Below are 23419 nucleotides of genomic sequence, written 5' to 3'. Positions count from 1 at the left end.
TTTTGACTTCAAAAAATGAATGGGTAAGTTTTTGGCAAATTTTGGCCCATAGTTTATTCATTGATTTATTTGTTTTTGGCAAAACTGTATCCGACTTTTGTTTTGACCGGGCGGCACGATGAAGAAACAGCATTGGGATTTTTCAAACTCCTAGTAGGTTACTTATACTTTATTTGGGCTCGATGTTTACGCTTGCTATCGCGTGGCCTTTTTTTGACAGCGCGCCCGAAGGTCACGGCGTTCTCCTCCGCAACATCCGCCTTCCCGCTCTCGGGAAGTGTCAGTATCGATTTGCGCTAACGGGGCCGCGGGCCGTTTGCGGTGCTTGCGCTCCTAGCATATGTACGCGCACGCACGCACGCACTTACAAATGTGGAACATATTTCACTTTAGCGCCCTTGATCCTTTTAATCAGCGGCGGCCTTCGGGCAAAACGAGAAAAACTCACACGTTGGTTTCCTCTTGTAAGCTTCCGAGCTGGAATACCCAAAGATATTCCTTTGGACGTTTCATTTGTTCCAAGGCGCCCTGAAGCTTGTATAGCTTACAAAGTTTTGAAACCTAAATTGAATCCTGGCTTGAGTTTGCTGAGCTGCGTTAAGACCAGCAGCGATTATTTTTTTTCTCGTCGAGCGATGGCTTCCCATCCAAAATCGGTGTGTTACAATATATCGAAAAGGTGACATGTGGCGATACTCTGTAGCCCAAAAGGTTGTCGATATGCTCCCATCAAGAATCTGTTCGGTTCTATTGAGTTTTAGCTGAAAACATACCCATTCATTTCTAATGGGCAAAATTTCATATTCATTTCAAATGGGCTTATTCGCCATTCATTTCAATAGCACAAAATTTTCTATTCACTACTATTGATTTCAGACTCGTGACCCAATGTCAACAGGAAGTGAACCCAAAATGCTTCAAAATCAACAGGAAATGAGCCAATACTAACAGGAAGTGACACCAAAATGCCCCCAAATCAACAGGAAGTCACCCAATATCAACAGGAATTGACCCTGAAATGGCCCCAAATACACAGGAAGTCACCCAATATCAACAGGAATTGACCCTGAAATGCCCCAAATCAACAGGAAGTGACCCAATATTAACAGCAAGTGACCCCGAAATGGCCCCAAATCAACAGGAAGTGACCCAATATCAATAGGAAGTGAACCCAAAATGCCTCAAAATCAACAGGAAGTGACCCCGGAATACCGAAAAATTGACAGGAATGGACTTAATTTGTACAGGAAATGAACCTCGAAATGCCCCCCAAATCAACAGGAAGTGACCTAATAGCAAACGGTGACCCTGAATTTCCCTAAAATCTACAGGAAGTGACCCAATGTCAACAGGAGGTGACCCCGAAATGCCACAAAATCAACAGGAATTGACCCAGTATCAATAGGAAGTGACCCAAAAATGCCCCTAAATCAACAGGAAGTGACCCAATATAAAAAGGGGACCCTGAAATTCCTAAAAATCAACAGGAAGTCATCCAATATCAACAGTAAGTGACCTCAAAATTCCCCAAAATCAACCGGGGGTGACTCGATATCTACAGGAAGTGACCCTGGAATGCCTCAAAATTGTCAGGAAGTGACCCAATATTAACAGGAAGTGACCCAAAATGCTCCCGAATCAACAGGAAGTGACCCAATATCAAAAGGTGACCCTGAAATTCCCTAAAATCAACAGGAAGTGACCCATTGTTAACAGGAAGTGACCCCAAAATGCCCAACAATCAACTAGAACGGACCTAATTTGTACAGGAAGTGACCCTGAAATGCCCCCAAACTAACAGGAAGTGACATGATATCTACAGGAAGTGACCGGAAATGCCCCGAAATCAACATGAAGTGACCCAATATAAAGAGGTGACCCTGAAATTCTTTAAAATCATCAGGAAGTCATCCAATATCAACAGTAAGTGACCTCAAAATTCCCCAAAATCAACCGGAGGTGACTCGATATCTACAGGAAGTGACTCTGGAATGCCTCAAAATTGACAGGAAGTGACCCAATATTAATAGGAAGTGACCCAAAATGCTCCCAAATCAACAGGAAGTGATCCAAAAATGCCACCAAATCAACAGCAAGTGACCCAATATCAAAAGGTGACCCTGAAATTCCCTAAAATCAACAGGAAGTGACCCATTGTTAACAGGAAGTGACCCCATAATGCCCAACAATCAACTAGAACGGACCTAATTTGTACAGGAAGTGACCCTGAAATGCCCCCAAACTAACAGGAAGTGACATGATATCTATAGGAAGTGACCCGAAATGCCGCAAAATCAACAGGAAGTGACCTAATATCACTAGGAAGTGACCCGAGAATGCCCCAAAATCAACAGGAAGTGACCCAATATGAAGAGGTGACCCTGAAATTCTTAAAATCATCAGGAAGTCATCCAATATCAACAGTAAGTGACCTCAAAATTCCCCAAAATCAACCGGAGGTGACTCGATATCTACAAGAAGTGACTCTGGAATGCCTCAAAATTGACAGGAAGTGACCCAATATTAATAGGAAGTGACCCAAAATGCTCCCAAATCAACAGGAAGTGACCCAAAATTCTCCCAAATCAACAGGAAGTGATCCAAAAATGCCACCAAATCAACAGGAAGTGACCCAATATCAAAAGGTGACCCTGAAATTCCCTAAAATCAACAGGAAGTGACCCATTGTTAACAGGAAGTGACCCCAAATTGCACAACAATCAACTAGAACAGACCTAATTTGTACAGGAAGTCACCCTGAAATGCCCCCAAATCAACAGGAAGTGACCCGATATATACAGGAAGTGACCCCGAAATGCCGCAAAATCAACAGGAAGTGACCCAATATCAATAGGAAGTGACCCAGAAATGCCCCTAAATCAACAGGAAGTGACCCAAAATAAAGAGGTGACCCTGAAATTCCTTAAAATCATCAGGAAGTCATCCAATATCAACAGTAAGTGACCTCAAAATTCCCCAAAATCAACCGGAGGTGACTCGATATCTACAGGAAGTGACCCTTGAGTACCTCAAAATTGACAAGAAGTGGTCCAATTTCAAAAGGTGACCCCGAAATTCCCCAAAATCAACAGGAAGTAACCTGGTATCTTCAGGAAATGACCTTGAATTAGCTCAAAATCAATAGGGAGTGACCTGGAAATGCCTCAAAATTGACAGGAAATGACCTAATTTGTACAGGAAGTGAACCTCGAGATGCCCCCGAATCAACAGGAAGTGACCTGATATCTACAGGAAGTGACCCTTGAATACCTGAAAACGGACGGGAAGTGGTCCAATTTCAAAAGGTGACCCCGAAATTCCCCAAAATCAACAGGAAGCGACCTGGTATCTTCAGGAAATGACCCTGAATTCGCTCAAAATCAATAGGGAGTGACCTGGTAATGCCTCAAAATCGACGGGAAATGACCCAAAAATGCCCCAAAATCAAAAGGAAGTGACCCAATATAAAAAGGTGACCCCGAAATTCCTTAAAATCAACAGGAAGTCCTCCAATATCAACAGTAAGTGACCTCAAAATTCCCCCAAATCAGCCGGAGGTGACTCGATATCTACAGGAAGTGACGCTGGAATGCCTCAAAATTGACAGGAAGTGATCCAATTTCAAGAGGTGACCCCGGAATTCCCCAAAATCAACAGGAAGTGACATGGTATCTTCAGGAAATGACTCTGAATTTGCTCAAAATCAATAGGGAGTGATCTGGAAATGCCTCAAAATCGACAGGAAATGACCTAATTTGTACATGGAAGTGAACCTCAAAATTCCCCCAAATCAACAGGAAGTGACCTAAAAATGCCCCTAAATAAACATGAAGTGACCCAATATAAAAAGGTGACCCTGAAATTACTTAAAATCAACAGGAAGTCATCCAATTTCAACTGTAAGTGACCTCAAAACTCCCCAAAAACAACCGGAAGTGACTCGATATCTACAGGAAGTGACCCTTGAATACCTCAAAATTGACAGGAAGTGGTCCAATTTCAAAAGGTGACCCCGAAATTCCCCAAAATCAACAGGAAGTGACCTGGTATCCTCAGGAAATAACCCTGAATTTGCTCAAAATCGATAGGGAGTGACCTGGAAATGCCTCAAAATTGACAGGAAATGACCTAATCTGTACAGGAAGTGAACCTCGAAATGCCCCCGAATGAACAGGAAGTGACCTGATATCTACAGGAAGTGACCCTTGAATACCTCAAAATTGACAGGAAGTTATCCAATTTCAAAAGGTGACCCCGGAATTCCCCAAAATCAACAGGAAGTGACCTGGTATCTTCAGCAAATGACCCTGAATTTGCTCAAAATCAATAGGGAGTGATCTGGAAATGCCTCAAAATCGACAGGAAATGACCTAATTTGTACAGGAAGTGACCCTGAAATGCCCCCAAGTCAACAGGAAGTGACCCTGGAATGCCTCAAACTCGACAGGATGTACAGGAAGTGAACCCAAAATGTCATGAAATAAACAGGAAGTGAACCCAAAATGTCATGAAATAAACAGGAAGTGACCCAATATGTACAGAAAGGCTGAGATTCCTCAAAATCAACAGGAAGTTACCCAATATGCCAACTGTCAAAGCAACGCTACCATCAAAATTTCTCTAAATATCATATTTCCCAGAGCATGTGAACGCAGCATAAACTTAAGCTAAGTGCGTAGTCAAATTAACAGAAAGCTAGTTTTCCCAGCCAGGTGCATTCATTTTGCTTGAAATGGCAAGTTTCCCAGTTTTTAAGTGTCGTCACTTCAATAAAAGTCCTTAGCCCGGAGACAACTTGACACATTTTGGGAGCAGTTTGGGTCAAACAAGGCCACGGCAGAACCGGGAGGGCGTAGACTTTGCTTACGCGGCCAAAGTCATCCGTCACCCGCCGCCGTGACTCGCGCGGCCCTTTAAATGGATGTCACGGCAATACCGGCGGCGGGGGCCGGCTTTAACGACCGGTCCGCTATATGAAAGCCGCCGCCTCGGCGGAGGGAAGCCGATGCTATCGCGCCGGCCGCGCTCCTTTCGTATCCAGCGAGAGAGATGGATGCGTTTCTGTTTCCTGTCCTGATTGCAAAACACCGCGACTCAGATTTTGTATCTTCAGTATCTTCGCTTATAAGCCCGCCCAAGTTATTGCGCATTGGGAAAAAAAAAATCAGAACTTGATTTCTGGTATCAGCTTTTACATGAGTTTTCCCATTTTTACATGATGATTATATCACGTTTTAACATGACTTTTCATGTTTTTACATGATTATTACCATGTTTTTACGTGATGATTCATGCATTTTTACATGATAGATTTGTCCTTTGTACATGATAATTATTACATTTTTACATAGTTATCACGTGTTTACACGACGTTTATCACGTTTTAACATGGTAATTATCACATTTTTACAGGATAATTATCACCTTTTTAAATGATAATTATCATTTTCACATTTTGACATGATAGTAATTAGATAGTGTTAACGTTTTTACAAGATCATTATCATATTTGTACATAGCACATTTTGAGTTTTCACGTTTTTACATGATTATCACATTTTTAAATGATAATGATCATTTTCACATTTTGACATGATAGTAATTGTTTTAACGTGATAGTTTTCACGTTTTAACGTGATGGGTTGTCATGTTATTACATGCTTATTACCATGTTTTTACATATGTTTTACATGATAGCTTTAATGTTTTTACTTGATAATTATTATTACATGAGGGTTTTCATGTTTTTACATGATAATTATCACATTTGTCTATGGTTTCACGTTTTTGACATGATCATATTTTGACATGATAATTATCATGATTTTACATGAGTTTTAAGTTTTTAACATGATGGTTTCTACATAATATTTACCATGTTTTAGAGAATATTGTTTTTACATGATTAATGCATTTTTACATGATGGTTTTCATAATTGTTTTAAGATGATAATGATCCCATTTTAACATGATAATTATCACATTTTAATACAATAGCATTCACGTTGTTACATATTTAACACATTTTTACATGATCATTACCATGTTTGTACATATCACGTTTTCACATGATAATTATTAGGGCTGTAGCCATCGATTTTTTTAGTAGTCGATTAATCGATGAAATAGTTAGGTCGAATAATCGAGTAATCTGATAAGGAACATGAAAAATTAAAATAACTGAGCTGAGCCTCACACGGTTTTAAAAATAAATAAATGAGGATCTATGTACAACAAAAGAACAATTGGCTAACTTCCATAGCAAAAGTCCGCTAGCTTAAATGCTATAAAATGCTAACGTTTTTTTCCCCTCCAATGCTGTGTACAAATAGTTCAGACTCGTATTCCCACAAAAAACGGCTAAATATACATATAAACTAAATTGCGAATGCATTAAAAAAACATTAGCCCAAACAAAAACTTAGCTTACTTTGGTCTTAACAGGGAGCAGTTGGATTCAGTCATGTGAAATAAGGCAGACCAGAGGGCAATGTATCCACCCTTCTCAATAAACTAAATGTAAACACGTTCAAAATAACCCATTTCAACGCCACTTTAATTAAACGAGTACTCGAAGCAACAAAATGCAATTTAAATATTTTTTTCTAATCCAATACTCGAGTAAATCGATTAATCGTTGCAGCACTAAAAATTATCACTATCTCACGTGATAATTATTAACATTTTAACATAGTAGTTTTCACGTTTTTACATGATCATAACCATTACCACATTTTTACATGATAATTATCACATTTCAACATGATAGTTTTCACACTTTTACATTAAAATGATCACGATTTAACATGACAGCATTGACATTTTTACATATTTATCACATTTTTACACGCGTTTTAAGTTTTTACATGATAGTTTTCCAACTTTTACCTGATAGTTAACACGTTTTGACATGGTAGTTATCACGTTTTCACATAATTATCACATTTTTACATGATAGTTCCATGTTCCATGTGTTTACATATCATGTTTTTACATGATAGTTTTGTCATTTGTACATGATAATTATCTCGTTTTTAAATAGTTATCACGTGTTTACACGATGTTTATCACGTTTTAAGATGTTCTTACATAAGAATTATCCCATTTTTACAGGATAATTATTGCGTTTTTAAATGATAATTATCATTTTCACATTTTGACATGATAGTAATTAGATAGTATTAACGTTTTCACAAGATCATTATCATATTTCCACGTATCACATTTTGAGTTTTCAACGTTTTTACATAATTATCACGTTTTAAAAGGATAATTATTCTTTTCACCTTTTTGACATGATAGTAATTACGTTTCAACGTGATAGTTTTCACCTTTTAACATGATGGGTTGTCATATTTTTATATGCTTATTACCATGTTTTTACATGTTTTACATGATAGTTTTAACGTTTTTATATAATAATTATTATTACATGATGGCTAATCATCACATTTTTACACGTGTTTTCACGTTTTTGACATATCATGTTTTTACCTGATAATTATCATTATTTTACATGAGTTTTAATTTTTTAACATGATGGTTTTTACATATTTACTAGGCCTGAACGATATTGGAAAAAACTATTGTTGCGATTTTTTTTAGGTGTGCAATATATTGCGATATTATATTGCGATAGTAAAAAAAAAAATAAATAAATAATTTTAAAGAAATATTCACTAGATGACTTGAATAGCTGTTTGGAAATACTTTGCATGACACACCGTGACCACAGTGTATTCATATAATACCGTTTCATTTGTGAATGATTAAGATTGCTGTATTATTATGAAGGGATCCAGGAAGCCATGTCTGCACAAAATAGATAATTTCTTGAACACAATATTTGACACTTCAACAGCAGCAAATACATTAAATGACAAATAAAAGAGCAGGTGCATTCGTCCCCTGAGTTTTTGACAAAATATAACAATAAATAACAACTTCGGTAAAATAACAACAAAGTTGTAAACATATTTGAACAAAAATATTAAATATGACAAATAAGAGTTGTTCACAAACTATAACAATAAATAAGAACCTCAGTAAAACAATAAAGTTGTCAACATATTTGAACTTAAATATTAAATCTGTCAAATAAAAGTGCAAGTGCATTAGTCCCCTGAGTTGTTTACACAAAATATAACAATATAGAACTGCAAAACTGCAACAAAGTTGTAAAAATATTTAAAAAATATTAAGTATCAAAACTTTATGTGCAGCTGTACTATAGTTATTTGAAAAATACGATTTACAGTTAATTTAAATATAAAAGAAACAGAAACTCAATTGAACTTGTAAATAATTGAACTGAATAACAGCAAATAACTGATGAATAACAGAACCATTTTAACTCCCAAATTTATGTATTTGTCTGCATATCGTCCACCTTCCTTGCTCAGCAATTCTCAACTGGGTCTCATAGGTTTTTGGCCAAGACTACTAGTTTATCCACCATTGCAGGCTTGAGACAACAACGTTGGCACGTAACAATGTTCCCACCTGTACTAAAAAGCCTCTGATGGGAAGCTCGTAGCAGGAATGCATAGATACCTGCGTTTTAAATGGTCCCACATGTTCGACGGATTACTTCTTGTTGAGGCAACCATGGCGAGGCACTGTCAACAGGGCTGTTTTTTGTTCCTTATATTCTTGTCGATAGCCAAAATACTTCCAAAACTCCTTTTGGAGACAGCCTTCCCTATTCAACGTGCTGCTTGATTGCTTGCTTTCACTTTGAAAACGGCCCCTCCTCCCTCCGCTCTGCTGTTCGGCCCCTCCTCCCTCCACTCCGCTCTAGCAGGGGAGGGGGAGGAGCCGATGACTGCGAGCTGGAGAGAATGAGAGACTGTGCACTCTCTTTCTCGCTCCTTGCTCAAAACAAACGTTTGTGGATTTAAAAAAATGAAATGAAAAAACTATCGCACGTCCTTGCGATGGGACTATTGCGCATGCGCACATCGCGATGGCGATGTTTAAACGATATATCGTTCAGGCCTAATATTTACCATGTTTTAGAGAATAATTATTGTTTTTACATGATGGTTTTCATTTTTAAACATAATTTTCATGTTTTTATATGATAGTTTTCATATATTCACATTTTTAGTTTTCATGTTTTTTGCATGATAATTTGATTCTTACATAAAGGTTTCCACGTTTTAACATGATAATTATCAGGTTTTACATTACGCATTTTTGAATGATCATTACCATGTTTGTACATACCACGTTTTTACTTGATAGTTTTCACATTTTTTCCATTATCACATTTTTATGATAGTTTTCTTATTTTTACATGATAATTGTCACGTTTATAAATGATAATTAGCAGATTTTCATATGATAGTTTTCACATTTTTACATAACTATTATCATGTTTGTACATATCACGTTTTTACATAATGATCACATTTTTACATGAATTTTTACACTTTTACATGATAGTTAACACGTTTTTGACATGAGAATTATCACCTTTTGACATGGTAATTATCACTGTTTTACATGATAGTTTATCATGGCAACTATCATGTAAATATGTTAATAGTGGGCTTTTTTGTTTGTTTTTTTGAGCGGCATTCAGTATGTTGCTAGTGTAATCAACCAAGACCAAATACGCAATTCCTCATATATTTTTTTTCTGGGCTCAAATCATGAAATATAAGCTTTCCTGTTATGAAAATGGCCCATACGGCGACAGAAAAGCAGACTGACTCAGCGTATTTCTTTGTGGAAATAGGAATTTACGAGCCACTTCTCTGCAAATGATGGAAATTGCGTCAAACGGCCTTCTTCCCAGCCGTCGAGAAATGAGAACGTCTTGCACATTTAATCACCGGCGAGCCGCCTGTCGAGACGGGGACAAACCGAGATGTCTCTATTGCGGGCAAAAGCGCTCGCGCTCTATACTTGAAATGTTTGTCTTTTATTGGCAGAGAGTGTAAAGCTCACTCATAATGGGAAGTGCCATTTTTGCTCGGAACAAAACAAACAATGCAGTCAAACCTCTGGTATTCACTCATTGACTGACATTTATGGCTTTAGATGTCCAATCTATTTCGAATTAGAGGGGCGAGCGAACGTGTTTTTTTTTTGTTTTTTTTCCATTGGCCTCTCCCAGTCAAAATGGATTGGACGTCTTAAGATGGGAATTCACAGCCACATTTGGGGGGCGTGTCTTGTTCATATCAGGTCATTTAAGGACATTCGCTATATTTCAAAAAACTTAAATCTGGAATTTCTGGAGAAATTACTCTGGGGCTTTGCTGTGTGGAGATACAGATCTTAGCCCCGCCCAGGTATGTTTGGGGACAATATCAGGTCATATCAGGTCATTTGTGGACATTTGGGGGGCGTGTCCTGGTCATGTCAGGTCATTTAAGGACATTTGTGGGGCGTGTCCTGATCATATTAGGCCATTTGGGGACATTTGGGGGGGGCGTGTAGCGTTGCTGTGACAGTTGGAATACCACTTCCTGTTGATTTTGGGTCATTTCCTGTTTATTTCATGACATTTTGGGTTCAGTTCCTGTACATCCTGTCGATTTTGAGGCATTCCAGGGTCACTTCCTGTTGACTTGGGGGCATTCCAGGGTCACTTCCTGTTTATATCGGGTCACTTCCTGTTGATTTGGGGGCATTTCGAGGTTCACTTCCTGTTCAAATGAGGTCATTTCTTGTCGATTTTGAGGCATTTTACTCTGCAAAGCCCTCTGAGACAACCTTGTTATAGATCAAATGTAATTGATTTGAATTGAACTTCCTATTGATTTTGAGCAAATTCAGGGTCATTTCCTGAAGATACCACGGTACTTCCTGTTGATTTAGGGGCATTTTTGGGTCACTTCCTGTTGATATTGGGTCACCTCCTCTCGATTTTGCGGCATTTTAGGGTCACTTCCTGTTGATTTTGGGGCATTTTGGGGTCACTTCCTGGTGACTTTGGGTCACTTCCTGTTGATTTTAGGGAATTTCAGGGTCACCTTTTGATACACTTCAGGTTGATTTGGGGGCATTTTTGGGTCACTTCCTGTTGATTTTAGGGAATTTCAGGGTCACATTTTGATACACTTCAGGTTGATTTGGGGGCATTTTTGGGTCACTTCCTGTTGATTTGGGAGAATTTTGGGTCACTTCCTGATAATATTGGGTCACTCCATGTTCATTTGGGGGCATTTTGCGGTTCACTTCCTGTCCAAATTATGTCACTTCCTGTCAATTTTGAGGTATTCCGGGGTCACTTCCTAATGGTTTTGGGGCATTTCCTGATCACTTCCGGTTAATTTTTGAGCATTTTGGGGTCACTTCCTGTTGACTTTGGGTCACTTCCTGTTGATTTTAGGGAATTACAGGGTCATCTTTTGACATTGGGTCACTTCAGGTTGATTTGGGGGTATTTTTGGGTCACTTCCTGTTGATTTGGGAGAATTTTGGGTCACTTCCTGTTGAGTTGGGAGCATTTTGGGTCACTTCCTGATAATATAGGGTCACTCCCTGTTGATTTGGGGGCATTTAGAGGTTCTTTTCCAGTCCAAATTAGGTCACTTCCTGTCAATTTTGAGGAATTCCGGGGTCACTTATAGGTTTTGGGGCATTTCCCGGTCACTTCCGGTTAATTTTGGGGCATTTTGGGGTCACTTCCGGTTAATTTTGGGGTCACTTCCTGTTGACTTTGGGTCACTTCCTGTTGATTTTAGGGAATTTCAGGGTCATCTTTTGATATTGGGTAACTTCAGGTTGATTTGGGGGCATTTTTGGATCACTCCCTGTTGAGTTGGGGGCATTTTGGGTCACTTCCTGTTGAGTTGGGAGCATTTTGGGTCACTTCCTGTTAATATAGGGTTACTCCCTGTTGATTTGGGGGCATTTAGAGGTTCTTTTCCTGTCCAAATTAGGGCACTTCCTGTCAATTTTGAGGAATTCCGGGGTCACTTCTTATAGGTTTTAGGGCATTTCCCGGTCACTTCCGGTTAATTTTGGGGCATTTTGGGGTCACTTCCTGTTGATTTTAGGGAATTTCAGGGTCATTCTTTGATATTGGGTCACTTCAGGTTGATTTGGAGGTGTTTTTGGGTCACTTCCTGTTGATTAGGGAGAATTTTGGGTCACTTCCTGTTAATATAGGATCACTCCCTGTTAATTTGGGGAAATTCGAGCTTCACTTCCTGTCCAAATTACGTCACTTCCTGTCAATTTTGAGGTATTCCGAGGTCACTTCCTAATGGTTTTGGGACATTTCCTGGTCACTTCCTGTTGATTTTGAGGCATTCCGGGGTCACTTAATATAAATATCAGGTCACTTCCTGTTGATTAACTGGCATTTCAAGGTCACTTAAGATTTTGAGGCATCCCGGACTTCCTCTAGATATCGGGTCACTTCCTGTTGGTTTTGAAGCATTCCAGGGTCCTTTCCTGTAGATACCAGGCCAATTCCTGTTGATTTGGGGGAATTTTGGGGGCAACTTTTGATATAAGGTCCTTTCCTGTCGATTCTGGGGTATTCCTGGGTCACTTCCTATAGATATCAGGTCACTTCCTGTTGATTTTGGGGCATTTTGGAGTCACCCCGTTTGATATTGGGTCACTTTGTGTTGATTTTGAGGCATTCTAAAGTCACTTCCTGTTGATATTGGGTCACTTCCTGTCGATTTTGCTGAATTTCGGGGTCACTTCCTGTAGATATCGGGTCACTTCCTATTGATTTGGGGGCATTTCAGGATCACTTCCTGTTGATTTTGGGGTCACGTCCTGTTGACATTGGGTCACTTCCTGTTGATTTTAGGAAATTTCAGGGTCACCTTTTGATATTGGGTCACTTCAGGTTGATTTGGGGGCATTTTTGGGTCACTTCCTGTTGATTTGGGAGAATTTCGGGTCACTTCCTGTTAACATTGGGTCACTTATTGTCGATTTTGAGGCTTTCCAGGGTCACTTCCTGTAGATTTTGGGGCATTTTGATGTTCACTTCCTGTCCAAATTAAGTCACTTCCTGCCAATTTAGAGGTATTCTGGGGTCACTTCCTAATGGTTTTGGGACATTTCCTGGTCACTTCCTGTTGATTTTGAGGCATTCCAGGGTCACTTCCTGTAAATATCAGGTCACTTCCTGTTGATTACAAGGCATTTCAGGGTCACTTCCTATTGATTTTGGGGCATTTTGGGGTCACTTCCTGTTGACAATGGGTCACTTCCTGTTGATTTTTAGAGAATTTCAGGGTCACCTTTTGATACTTGGTCACTTCAGGGTGATTTGGGGGCATTCTTGGGTCACTTCCTGTTCATATGGGACAATTTTGGGCCACTTCCTGTTATTATTGGGTCACTTATTGTCAATTTTGAGGCTTTCCACGGTCACCTCCTGTAGATATCGGGTCACTTCCTGTTGATTTTGGGGCATTTCGAGGTTCACTTCCTGTCGAAATTAGGTCACTTCCTGTCAATTTTGAGGTATTCTGGGGTCACTTCCTAATGATTTTGGGGCATTTCCGGGTCACTTCCCGTTGGTTTTAAAGCATTCCATGGTCCTTTCCTGTAGCTACCAGGCCAATTCCTGTTGATTTTGGGGTCAACTTTTGATATAAGGTCCTTTCCTGTCGATTCTGGGGTATTCCTGGGTCACTTCCTATAGATATCAGGTCACTTCCTGTTGATTTTGGGGCATTTTGGAGTCACCCCGTTTGTTATTGGGCCACTTTGTGTTGATTTTGAGACATTCTAAAGTCACTTCCCGTTGATATTGGGTCACTTCCTGTCGATTTTGCTGAATTTCGGGCTCACTTCCCCATAGATATCGGGTCACTTTCTATTGATTTGGGGGCATTTCAGGGTCACTTCCTGTTGACATTGGACCACCTCCTGTTGATTTTAGGGAATTTCAGGGTCACCTTTTGATCTTAGGTCACTTCAGGTTGATTTGGGGGCATTTTTAGGTCACTTCCTCTTGATTTGGGAGAATTTTGGGTCACTTCCTGTTAATATTGGGTCACTTCTTTTCAATTTTGAGGCATTCCGTGGTCACTTCCTGTTGGTTTTGAGCCATTCCAGTGTCACTTGCTGTCGATACCGGGTCACTTCCTGTTGATTTTGGGGAATTTTGGTGTCATTTTTTGATATAGGGTCACTTCATGTCGATTTTGAGGCATTCTATATTGTGGGATCAACGCTATTGTGAGCCTTGTCTCGCAAATCGTCCTACTCAGCCTCGACAAAGACCCGATCGATCCCTAGATTTGCAAAACCTCCCGTCGGCTCGTCCGGGCTCAGGGAGCAAATCCCCACCAATGAACGTCCTCAAGCCTAAACGGTCGACTTTGCTTAGGTTTCCAGAAATCAGATAAAGCTTTTCCCTGATCCTTCGCTGTGTAGATAAAACCGCGCTGTCTGTCGAGGGCCGAAAAAAAAAGACAGAAACTAATTAAGACTGAATGCGCCGGCCTCGGCTCGATACTAATGACTTTCCATTCATCATCAAAATGCAGGGAGCGAAAAAAAGAAAGAGGACGCTTCCACAAAGTGTCCTTCCGTCACCTTTGTACCTTTTGTGTAAGAGAAAGATTAGCGTTCAGGGCGGAAGAGGAACGCGCCGTGAATACATCCACCTGAATGCCGTCAAAGGTGACCTAACGGGTTAGCGGGCAGGTGTCAAACTTGCGAACCGAGGGCCAGATCTAGACAATCGCATGTGTGATGTGACTTAAAAAAATCCCCCTAAACAACAGGAAGTGACCCCGAAATGCCCCCCTAGCAACAGGAAGTGACACAATATGAACAGTAATGGAGCCCTAAATGCCCTAATCAACATGAAGTGATAACAAAATGCCTTAAAATTATCAGGAAGGGACCATTTTTGACCCAAAAAAATGGGACATTTTGTAATGACAGGAAGTGACACTCAAATGCCCCCAAATAAACAGGAAGTGACCCGATATCTAGAGGAAGTCCGGGATGCCTCAAAATCTTAAGTGACCTTGGAATGCCTCAAAATCAATAGGAAGTGACCCAATATATACAGGAAGTGACCCTGAAATTCCCCCAAATAAACAGGAAGTGACCCGATATCGAGAGAAAATTCCGAGATGCCTCAAAATCAATATCTACAGGAAGTAACTCTGGAATGCCTCAAAATCAACAGGAAGCAACCCAATATGTACAGGAAGTGACCATGAAATGCCCCCAAATAAACAGGATATATTTTGATTGATTTGATAGATCGAGATGCCTCCAAATCAACAGGAAGTGGCGCTATAATGCCTCAAATCAGCAGGAAGTGACCCTGGAACGCCTCAAAATCAATATGAAGTGACATTAGAATGACTCAATCAACAGGAAGTGACCCAATATGAACAGGAAGTGACCCTGAAATGCCCCCAAATAAACAGGAAGTGACCTGATATCTACAGGAAGTTTGAGATGCCTCAAAATTAGCAGGAAGTGAGCAGATATCTACAGGAAGTGATCCTGGAATGCCTAAAAATCACAGGAAGTGACCCAATATATACGGGAAGTTACCCTGAGAATCCCCCAAATTAACAAGAAGTGACCCGATATTTATAGAAAATTCCGAGATACCTCAAAATCAATAGGAAGTGACCCAATATCTACAGGAAGTAACCCTGGAATGCCCCCATATCAACAGAAAGTGACCCAATATCTATAGAAAATTATGAGATGCTTCAAAATCAACAGGAAGTCACCCAATATCTACAGGATGTGACCCTGGAATACCTCAAAATCAACAGGAAGTGATGCTAGAATGCCTCAAAATCAGCAGGAAGTTACCCAATATGAACAAGAAGTGACCCTGAAATCCCCCCAAATCAACAGAAAGTGACCCGATATCTATAGAAAATTATGAGATGCTTCAAAATCAACAGAAAGTGATGCTAGAATGCCTCGAAATCATCAGGAAGTTACCCAATATGAACAGGAAGTGACCCTGAAATGCCCCCAAATGAACAGAAAATGACCCGATATCTATAGAAAATTATGAGATGCTTCAAAATCAACAGGAACTTACCCAATATCTACAGGAATTGACCCTGGAATTCCTCAAAATCAACAGGAAGTGATGCTCGAATGCCTCAAAATCAATAGGAAGTGACTCAATATATACAGAAAGTGACCCTGAAATTCCCCCAAATCAACAGAAAGTGACTCGATAGCTACAGAAAATTATGGGATGCTTCAAAATCAACAGGAAGTTACCCAATAGCTACAGAAAGTGACCCTGGAATCCCTCAAAATCAACAGGAAGTGATGCTAGAATGCCTCAAGATCAATAGGAAGTGACCCAATATCTACAGGAAGTAACCCTGGAATGCCCCCATATCAACAGAAAGTGACCCAATATCTATAGAAAATTATGAGATGCTTCAAAATCAACAGGAAGTCACCCAATATCTACAGGATGTGACCCTGGAATACCTCAAAATCAACAGGAAGTGATGCTAGAATGCCTCAAAATCAGCAGGAAGTTACCCAATATGAACAAGAAGTGACCCTGAAATCCCCCCAAATCAACAGAAAGTGACCCGATATCTATAGAAAATTATGAGATGCTTCAAAATCAACAGAAAGTGATGCTAGAATGCCTCAAAATCATCAGGAAGTTACCCAATATGAACAGGAAGTGACCCTGAAATGCCCCCAAATGAACAGAAAATGACCCGATATCTATAGAAAATTATGAGATGCTTCAAAATCAACAGGAACTTACCCAATATCTACAGGAATTGACCCTGGAATTCCTCAAAATCAACAGGAAGTGATGCTCGAATGCCTCAAAATCAATAGGAAGTGACTCAATATATACAGAAAGTGACCCTGAAATTCCCCCAAATCAACAGAAAGTGACTCGATAGCTACAGAAAATTATGGGATGCTTCAAAATCAACAGGAAGTTACCCAATAGCTACAGAAAGTGACCCTGGAATCCCTCAAAATCAACAGGAAGTGATGCTAGAATGCCTCAAGATCAATAGGAAGTGACCCAATATATATACAGGAAGTGACACTACAGAAAGTGACCCTGGAATTCCTCAAAATCAACAGGAAGTGACCCGATACAGAAAATTCTGATATGCCTCAAAATCAACAGGAAGTGACCCAGTATCAACAGGAAGTAACCCAAAATGTACAGGAAGTGACCATTAAATGCCCGCAAATAAACAGGAAATGACCCGATATCTTTAAAACGTCCGAGATGCCTCAAAATCAAAAGGAAGTGACCCAAAATCTACAGGAAGTAACCCTGGAATGCCTCAAAATCAACAGGAAGTGATGCTAGAATGCCTCAAGATCAATAGGAAGTGACCCAATATATACAGGAAGTGACACCACATAAAGTGACCCTGGAATTCCTCAAAATCAACAGGAAGTGATGCTAGAATGCCTCAAAATCTATAGGAAGTGACCCAATATATACAGGAAGTGACCCTGAAATTCCCCCAAATAAACAGGAAGTGACTCAATATTTATAGAAAATTCTGAAATGCCTCAAAATCAACAGGAAGTTACCCAGTATCAACAGGAAGTAACCCAATATATACAGGAAGTGACCATTAAATGCCCCCAAATAAACAGGAAATAACCCGATATCTTTAAAAAGTCCGAGATGCCTCAAAATCAACAGGAAGTGACCCAATATCTACAGGAAGTAACCCTGGAATGTCCCAAAGTCAACAGGAAGTGATGCTAGAATGCCTCAAAATCAATAGGAAGTGACCCAATATATAAAGAAAGTGACCCTGAAATTCCATGAAATAAACAGGAAATGACCCAATAGTCATAGAAAATTCTGAGATGCCTCAAAATCAACAGGAAGTGACCCAATATCAACAGGAAGTAATGCTGGAATGCCTCAAAATCAACAGGAAGTGATGCTAGAATGACTCAGAATTAATAGGAAGTGACCCAATATATACAGGAAGTGACCCTGAAATTCCCCCAAATAAACAGGAAGTGACCCGATATTTATAGAAAATTCTGAGATGCCTCTAAATCAACAGGAAGTGACCCAATATCAACAGGAAGTAATGCTGGAATGCCTCAAAATCAACAGGAAGTGATGCTAGAATGACTCAGAATCAATAGGAAGTGACCCAATATATACAGGAAGTGACCCTGAAATTCCCCCAAATAAACAGGAAGTGACCCGATATTTATAGAAAATTCTGAGATGCCTCAAAATCAACAGGAAGTGACCCAGTATCAACAGGAAGTGACCCTGGAATTCCTCAAAATCAACAGGAAGTGAATGCCTCAAAATCAATAGGAAGTGACCCAATATGTACAGGAAGTGACCCTGAAATTCCCCCAAATAAACAGGAAGTGACCCGATATTTATAGAAAATTCTGAGATGCCTCAAAATCAACAGGAAGTGACCCAGTATCAACAGGAAGTGACCCTGGAATTCCTCAAAATCAACAGGAAGTGATGCTAGAATGCCTCAAAATCAATAGGAAGTGACCCAATATATACAGGAAGTCACCCTGAAATTCCCCCAAATAAACAGGAAGTGACCCGATATTTATAGAAAAATTTGAGATGCCTCAAAATCAACAGGAAATGACCTAGTATCAACAGGAAGTAACCCAATATGTACAGGAAGTGACCATGAAATGCCCCCAAATAAACAGGAAATGACCCGACAACTTTAAAAAGTCCGAGATGCCTCAAAGTCAACCCGATATCTACAGGAAGTGACGTTAGAATGCCTTGAAATCAACGGGAAGTGACACTAGATTGCCCCCTAAACAACAGGAAGTCACCCAATATGTACAGGAAGTGACCATGAAAGGCCCCCAAATAAACAGGAAATGACCCAATATCTTTAAAAAGTCCGAGATGCCTCAAAGTCAACCCGATATCTACAGGAAGTGACACTAGAATGCCTTGAAATCAACAGGAAGTGACCCAATATGTACAGGAAGTGACCATGAAATGCCCCCAAATCAACAGGAAGTCCGACATGCCTCAAAATCAACCGAAAGTGACCCACCATGAACAGGAAGTGATCCTGAAATGCCCCCAAATCAACAGGAAGTGACCCAATATACCAACCATCACAGCAAAGCAGTTTCTCCATCTTCTAGTTCAGTTCAATTTGAAATGTATTCATTCACTACCAACCCTCCCAATTCAAACAGACTGGACGTCTACAAGTGACAAAAAGTTCTTACATCTGGGGCATTTTGTCATTCCGCAGGTGTTGACGCGGTGGTGTTTGTTATCCAGAGTCAGAGTAACTCCTTTCACGCCGGCCAAGCGGAAAAACTACGAGATGATCTACTACGGCAAGTGCAAGCCACCTCCCAGGTAATGGTCTGAAATAGATTTTTTGGACGTCTCTGAAATGTGATCATTCACTGCCAATGAGTTTTTTAAATGTATTTTTTAAAACAATTTGCATCGTAAACTGATCAACAAATTCACTCAATACAAGCTAGTTTTTATTTTAGTGCGAAATGTCATGGTTCACTGTAGTGTTTTTTGGCCAAAAACTAAGGACATATTTGTTTTCATTTTAACACATTTCTCCCATTTTTGATGAAACATTCCTAAAGTGGACCAATTTTGACCAAAAACATTCCTTATATTTGACTAAAAGCATTCATTTTGCACCAAAAGTTGACCCTTTTTGACGAAGAACATTGCTCATTTTTTAACAAAAGTTGAAAAATATTGACCCCCAAAGCTTTTTAAAAAAATTTTTTTTTACCCAAAACATTCATTGTTTACCAAAGGCTGAGCGATTTTGATCTAAGAACATTTTTTTTTTTTTTTGGCCAAAATGTAACCATTTTTCCCCCCAAAACATTTTTTTTTACCAAAGGTTGACCATATTTGACCAAAAACATTCCTTATTTTTTACCAAAATTTGACCATTTTTGTAGAACATTTTGACCAAAAACATTCATTTTTCATAAAAATATGACCAAAAATTGACCACAACATTCCTCATTTTTTACTAAAAGTTGACAATTTTTTACCCCAAAAAAATCTTCATATTTTACCAAATGTTGACCATTTTTGATCAAAACTTTTTTTTACTAAAAGTTGACCGTTTTTGACCTGAAACATTCCTCATTTTTGGCCAAAATTTGAACATCTTTTACCAATACATTCCTCATTTATAACCAAAGGTTGACCATTTTGACCAAGACATTGCTAATTTTTTACCAAAACATTCCTCATTATTGACCAAGCATAGACCGTTTTTGACCCCAAAACATTCCTCATTTTTCACCCAAATTTGACCATTTTCACCCAAAACATTCCTCATTCTGACCAAAAGTTGACCATTTTATTTTACCAAAAATATTCCTCATTTTTAACCAAAACATTCCTCATTTTTATTAACCAAAAGATGTTTTTTGACCAAAACATTCCTCATTTCTAACCAAAATTTGACCATAACATTCCTCATTTTTGACCAAAATGTGACAGTTTTTTGACCAAAAAACATTCCTCATTTTTGACCAACAATTGACAATTTTTTCAGCAAAAACATTCCTAGTTTTTGGCCAAAAGTTGACCAATTTTTACCATAACATTCCTTGTTTTTGTTACCAAAATTTGACCATTTTGACCTAAAACATTCCTCATTTTGGCCAAAATTTGACCATTTTTGTTTTTTTTACCAAAAACATTCCTAATTTTTTTACCATAACATTCCTCATATTTTACCAAAATTTGACCATTTTTGACAAAAAAAAAAAAATCATTTTTTAAACCAAAGTTGTGTCCATTTTTTACCAGAACATTTGTCTTTTTTTTTTTAAAACCAAAACTTGACCATTTTTGACCAAAACATTCTTCATTTTTTTAACTAAAAGTTGACAATTTTTTTGACCCAAAAACATTCCTCATATTTTACCAAAAGTTGACGATTTTTTTACCTAAAATATTCCATATTTTTGACCTAAAGTTAGCCCTTTTAGTTGTTCCAGTCAAAACAATGCATAGGGGCACACCCACTTTTTTTCCAGGTTTTGACATCACATGCTCTACTGATGATGTTTAGCTTTCTAGTGCTGCTCAAGCTTGTACATGCTGACAGAATGACTATATGACGAATGACTGCTGTCACAGTGAATGAGTTGCTTTGAATTTGGCCGTTTAGATGGGGATCTGAGTGCTCCTCTCGTCTTTTTTTAATTGTTGCAGAAACCGCCGGTGGTTTTGCTGCTTCACACTTTGTCCGACAATGAAGGAGACTGGAGCATCCTTCCTTTGCTGCCTTAGTGAGTCAAATTCAATAACATTTTGTTCTATATTCACTTATGCATATCAGAATGACAAATAAAGTCTTTCTAGATACCGAGATAGAAGCTAGCTAGCTTGTTAGATAGATCAATCTATCTAACAGGAAATGACCCGATATCTTTAAAATGTCCGAGATAGATCAATGGATCTAACAAGCTAGCTAGCTTCTATCTACCTATCTTCCTAGCTAGCTAGCATCTATCTAGCTATCTCGCTAGCTATCTCGCTAGATAGATGCTAGCTTACAGCTAGCTATCGGGCTAGATATATGCTAGCTTCAAGCTGGCTAGCATCTATCTAGCTATCTTGCTAGCTAGCTAGTATCTACATAGATAGAAGCTAGCTAGAAGCTAGCTAGCTAGAACCTAGATAGAAGCTTGCTAAAAGATAGCTAGATAGAACCTAGATAGAAGCTAACTCAAGGATAGCTAGATAGAAGCTAACTAGAAGCTATCTAGATAAAACCTAGATAGCAACTAGCTATCTAGCTAACGAAATCGCGAGATAGATGTTAGCTAGCTAACTAGCTAGCAGGATAGCTAGATAGATGCTAGCTAGATAAAACCTCGATAGAAGCTAGCTAGCGAGATACATGCTAGTGAGATAACTAGATAAATGCTAGCTAGATAGCTAGTGAGGTAGCTATATAGATATTAGCTAGCTAGCGAGATAGAAGCTTCCATCTAGCTACCTAGCTACCGAGATAGAAACTGGCATCTACCTATCTCGCTAACTAGCTAGCATCTATCTAGCTAGCAATCTCGCTAGATAGATGCTATCTCGCTAGCAATCTCGCTAGACAGATGCTATCTCGCTAGCTATCTCACTAAATAGATGCTAGCTTCAAGCTGGCTAGCATCTATCTAGCTATGTCGCTAGCTAGCTAGTATCTATATAGGTATCTGATTAGCTATCTAGCCAGCATTTATCTAGTTATCTCATTATCTATCTAGCTAGCATCTATCTAGCTATCTGGTTAGCTAGCTTCCATCTAGGTTTTACTTAGCTAGTATCTGTCTATCATCTATCTAGCGCTCTCGCTAGCTAACATCTAGCTATCTCACTAGCTAGCTTCTATCAAGGTTTTACCTAACTAGTGTCTGTCTAGCATCTATATAGATCTCTTGCTAGCTAGCTCGCTAGCTAACATCGATCTATCTATTTTGTTAGCTAGCTAGCTTGTATCTATATAGCTCTCTCACTAGCGATATAGCTAGCATCTAGCTAGCTATCTCACTAGCATCTATCTAGCATCTATCTAGCTATCTCGCTATTTAGCATCCATCTAGGTTTTATCTAGCTAGAATCTTTCTGGCATTTATCTCGCTAGTTAGATGCTATTTCGCTAGCTAACTAGATAAAACCTAGATAGAAACTAGCTATCTAGCTAAAACCTAGATAGAAACTAGCTAATTAGCTTCTAGTTAGTTTCTATTTAGATTCTATCTAGCTCTCTTTTAGCAAGCTTCTATCGAGGTTCTATCTAGCTAGCTTCTAGCAAGCTTCTATCTAGCTAGCTTCTATCCTGCTAGCCACTATCTAGCCAACTTCTGTGTATCTATTTAGCTTCTATCTGTCGAGATAACTTGCTTCCATCCCACCCTCTTCACTTCACTTCCGCAGTTTTGGGCCACTTCTTCATTGGTCACTTCCTGTTGATTTTAGGCCATTTCAAGATTTCTTCTTGTACATTTTGGGGCATGTCCAGGCCACTTTCTGTTCATTGTCACTTCTGTTTCATTTTGGGGCATTTCAGGGTCACTTGTTGTTTATTTGGGGGCCTTTCAGTCAGCCTTTCACTTTGGTTGGAAATCAATAGGAGTGAATGGAATAGGGCCATTGGGAATCAATGGGAAATTTTACCCATTAGAAATGAATGGTTATGTTTTTAGCAAAAACTGTATACAAATTTTGTGCACCATGGCGCCCAGAATTTTTTTATGTATATATTGTGATTTGGACAGAATTTGTTTGACAAGTCGCTTTTTGTCAAAAAAAAAAAAAAAAAAAAAAAAAAAACCTGCGTTTTGGGTGAAGGGTCATTTTTGAGTTGCCAAAAACAACACTCGCTTGTTCAATTCTGATTTTCCTTGTTTGAACCACACAAAGGGAATCTAAAATGTCCTCAAAAACTTACTATTTGTGCGTGTC

General features: G+C 39.1%; 1 protein-coding gene across 3 annotated transcripts in view; it reads left to right on the top strand.

Moving 5' to 3' along the window:
* LOC130917260 (beta-1,3-glucosyltransferase-like) overlaps positions 1–23419 on the top strand; it is a 133759-nt gene that overhangs the window by 74342 nt on the left and 35998 nt on the right. For all 3 annotated transcript variants that reach the window (XM_057838483.1, XM_057838484.1, XM_057838485.1), the window contains exons 5-6: positions 19209–19318; positions 21170–21246. In XM_057838483.1, the coding sequence (XP_057694466.1) occupies positions 19209–19318; positions 21170–21246 (187 nt within the window). The remainder of the gene's footprint in view (positions 1–19208; positions 19319–21169; positions 21247–23419) is intronic.

Source organism: Corythoichthys intestinalis, chromosome 6 (genome assembly GCF_030265065.1).
Source record: "Corythoichthys intestinalis isolate RoL2023-P3 chromosome 6, ASM3026506v1, whole genome shotgun sequence".
NCBI lineage: Eukaryota > Metazoa > Chordata > Actinopteri > Syngnathiformes > Syngnathidae > Corythoichthys > Corythoichthys intestinalis.
Note: the sequence above shows the minus strand (reverse complement) of the source record. Positions and strands in the feature narration are given on the sequence as shown.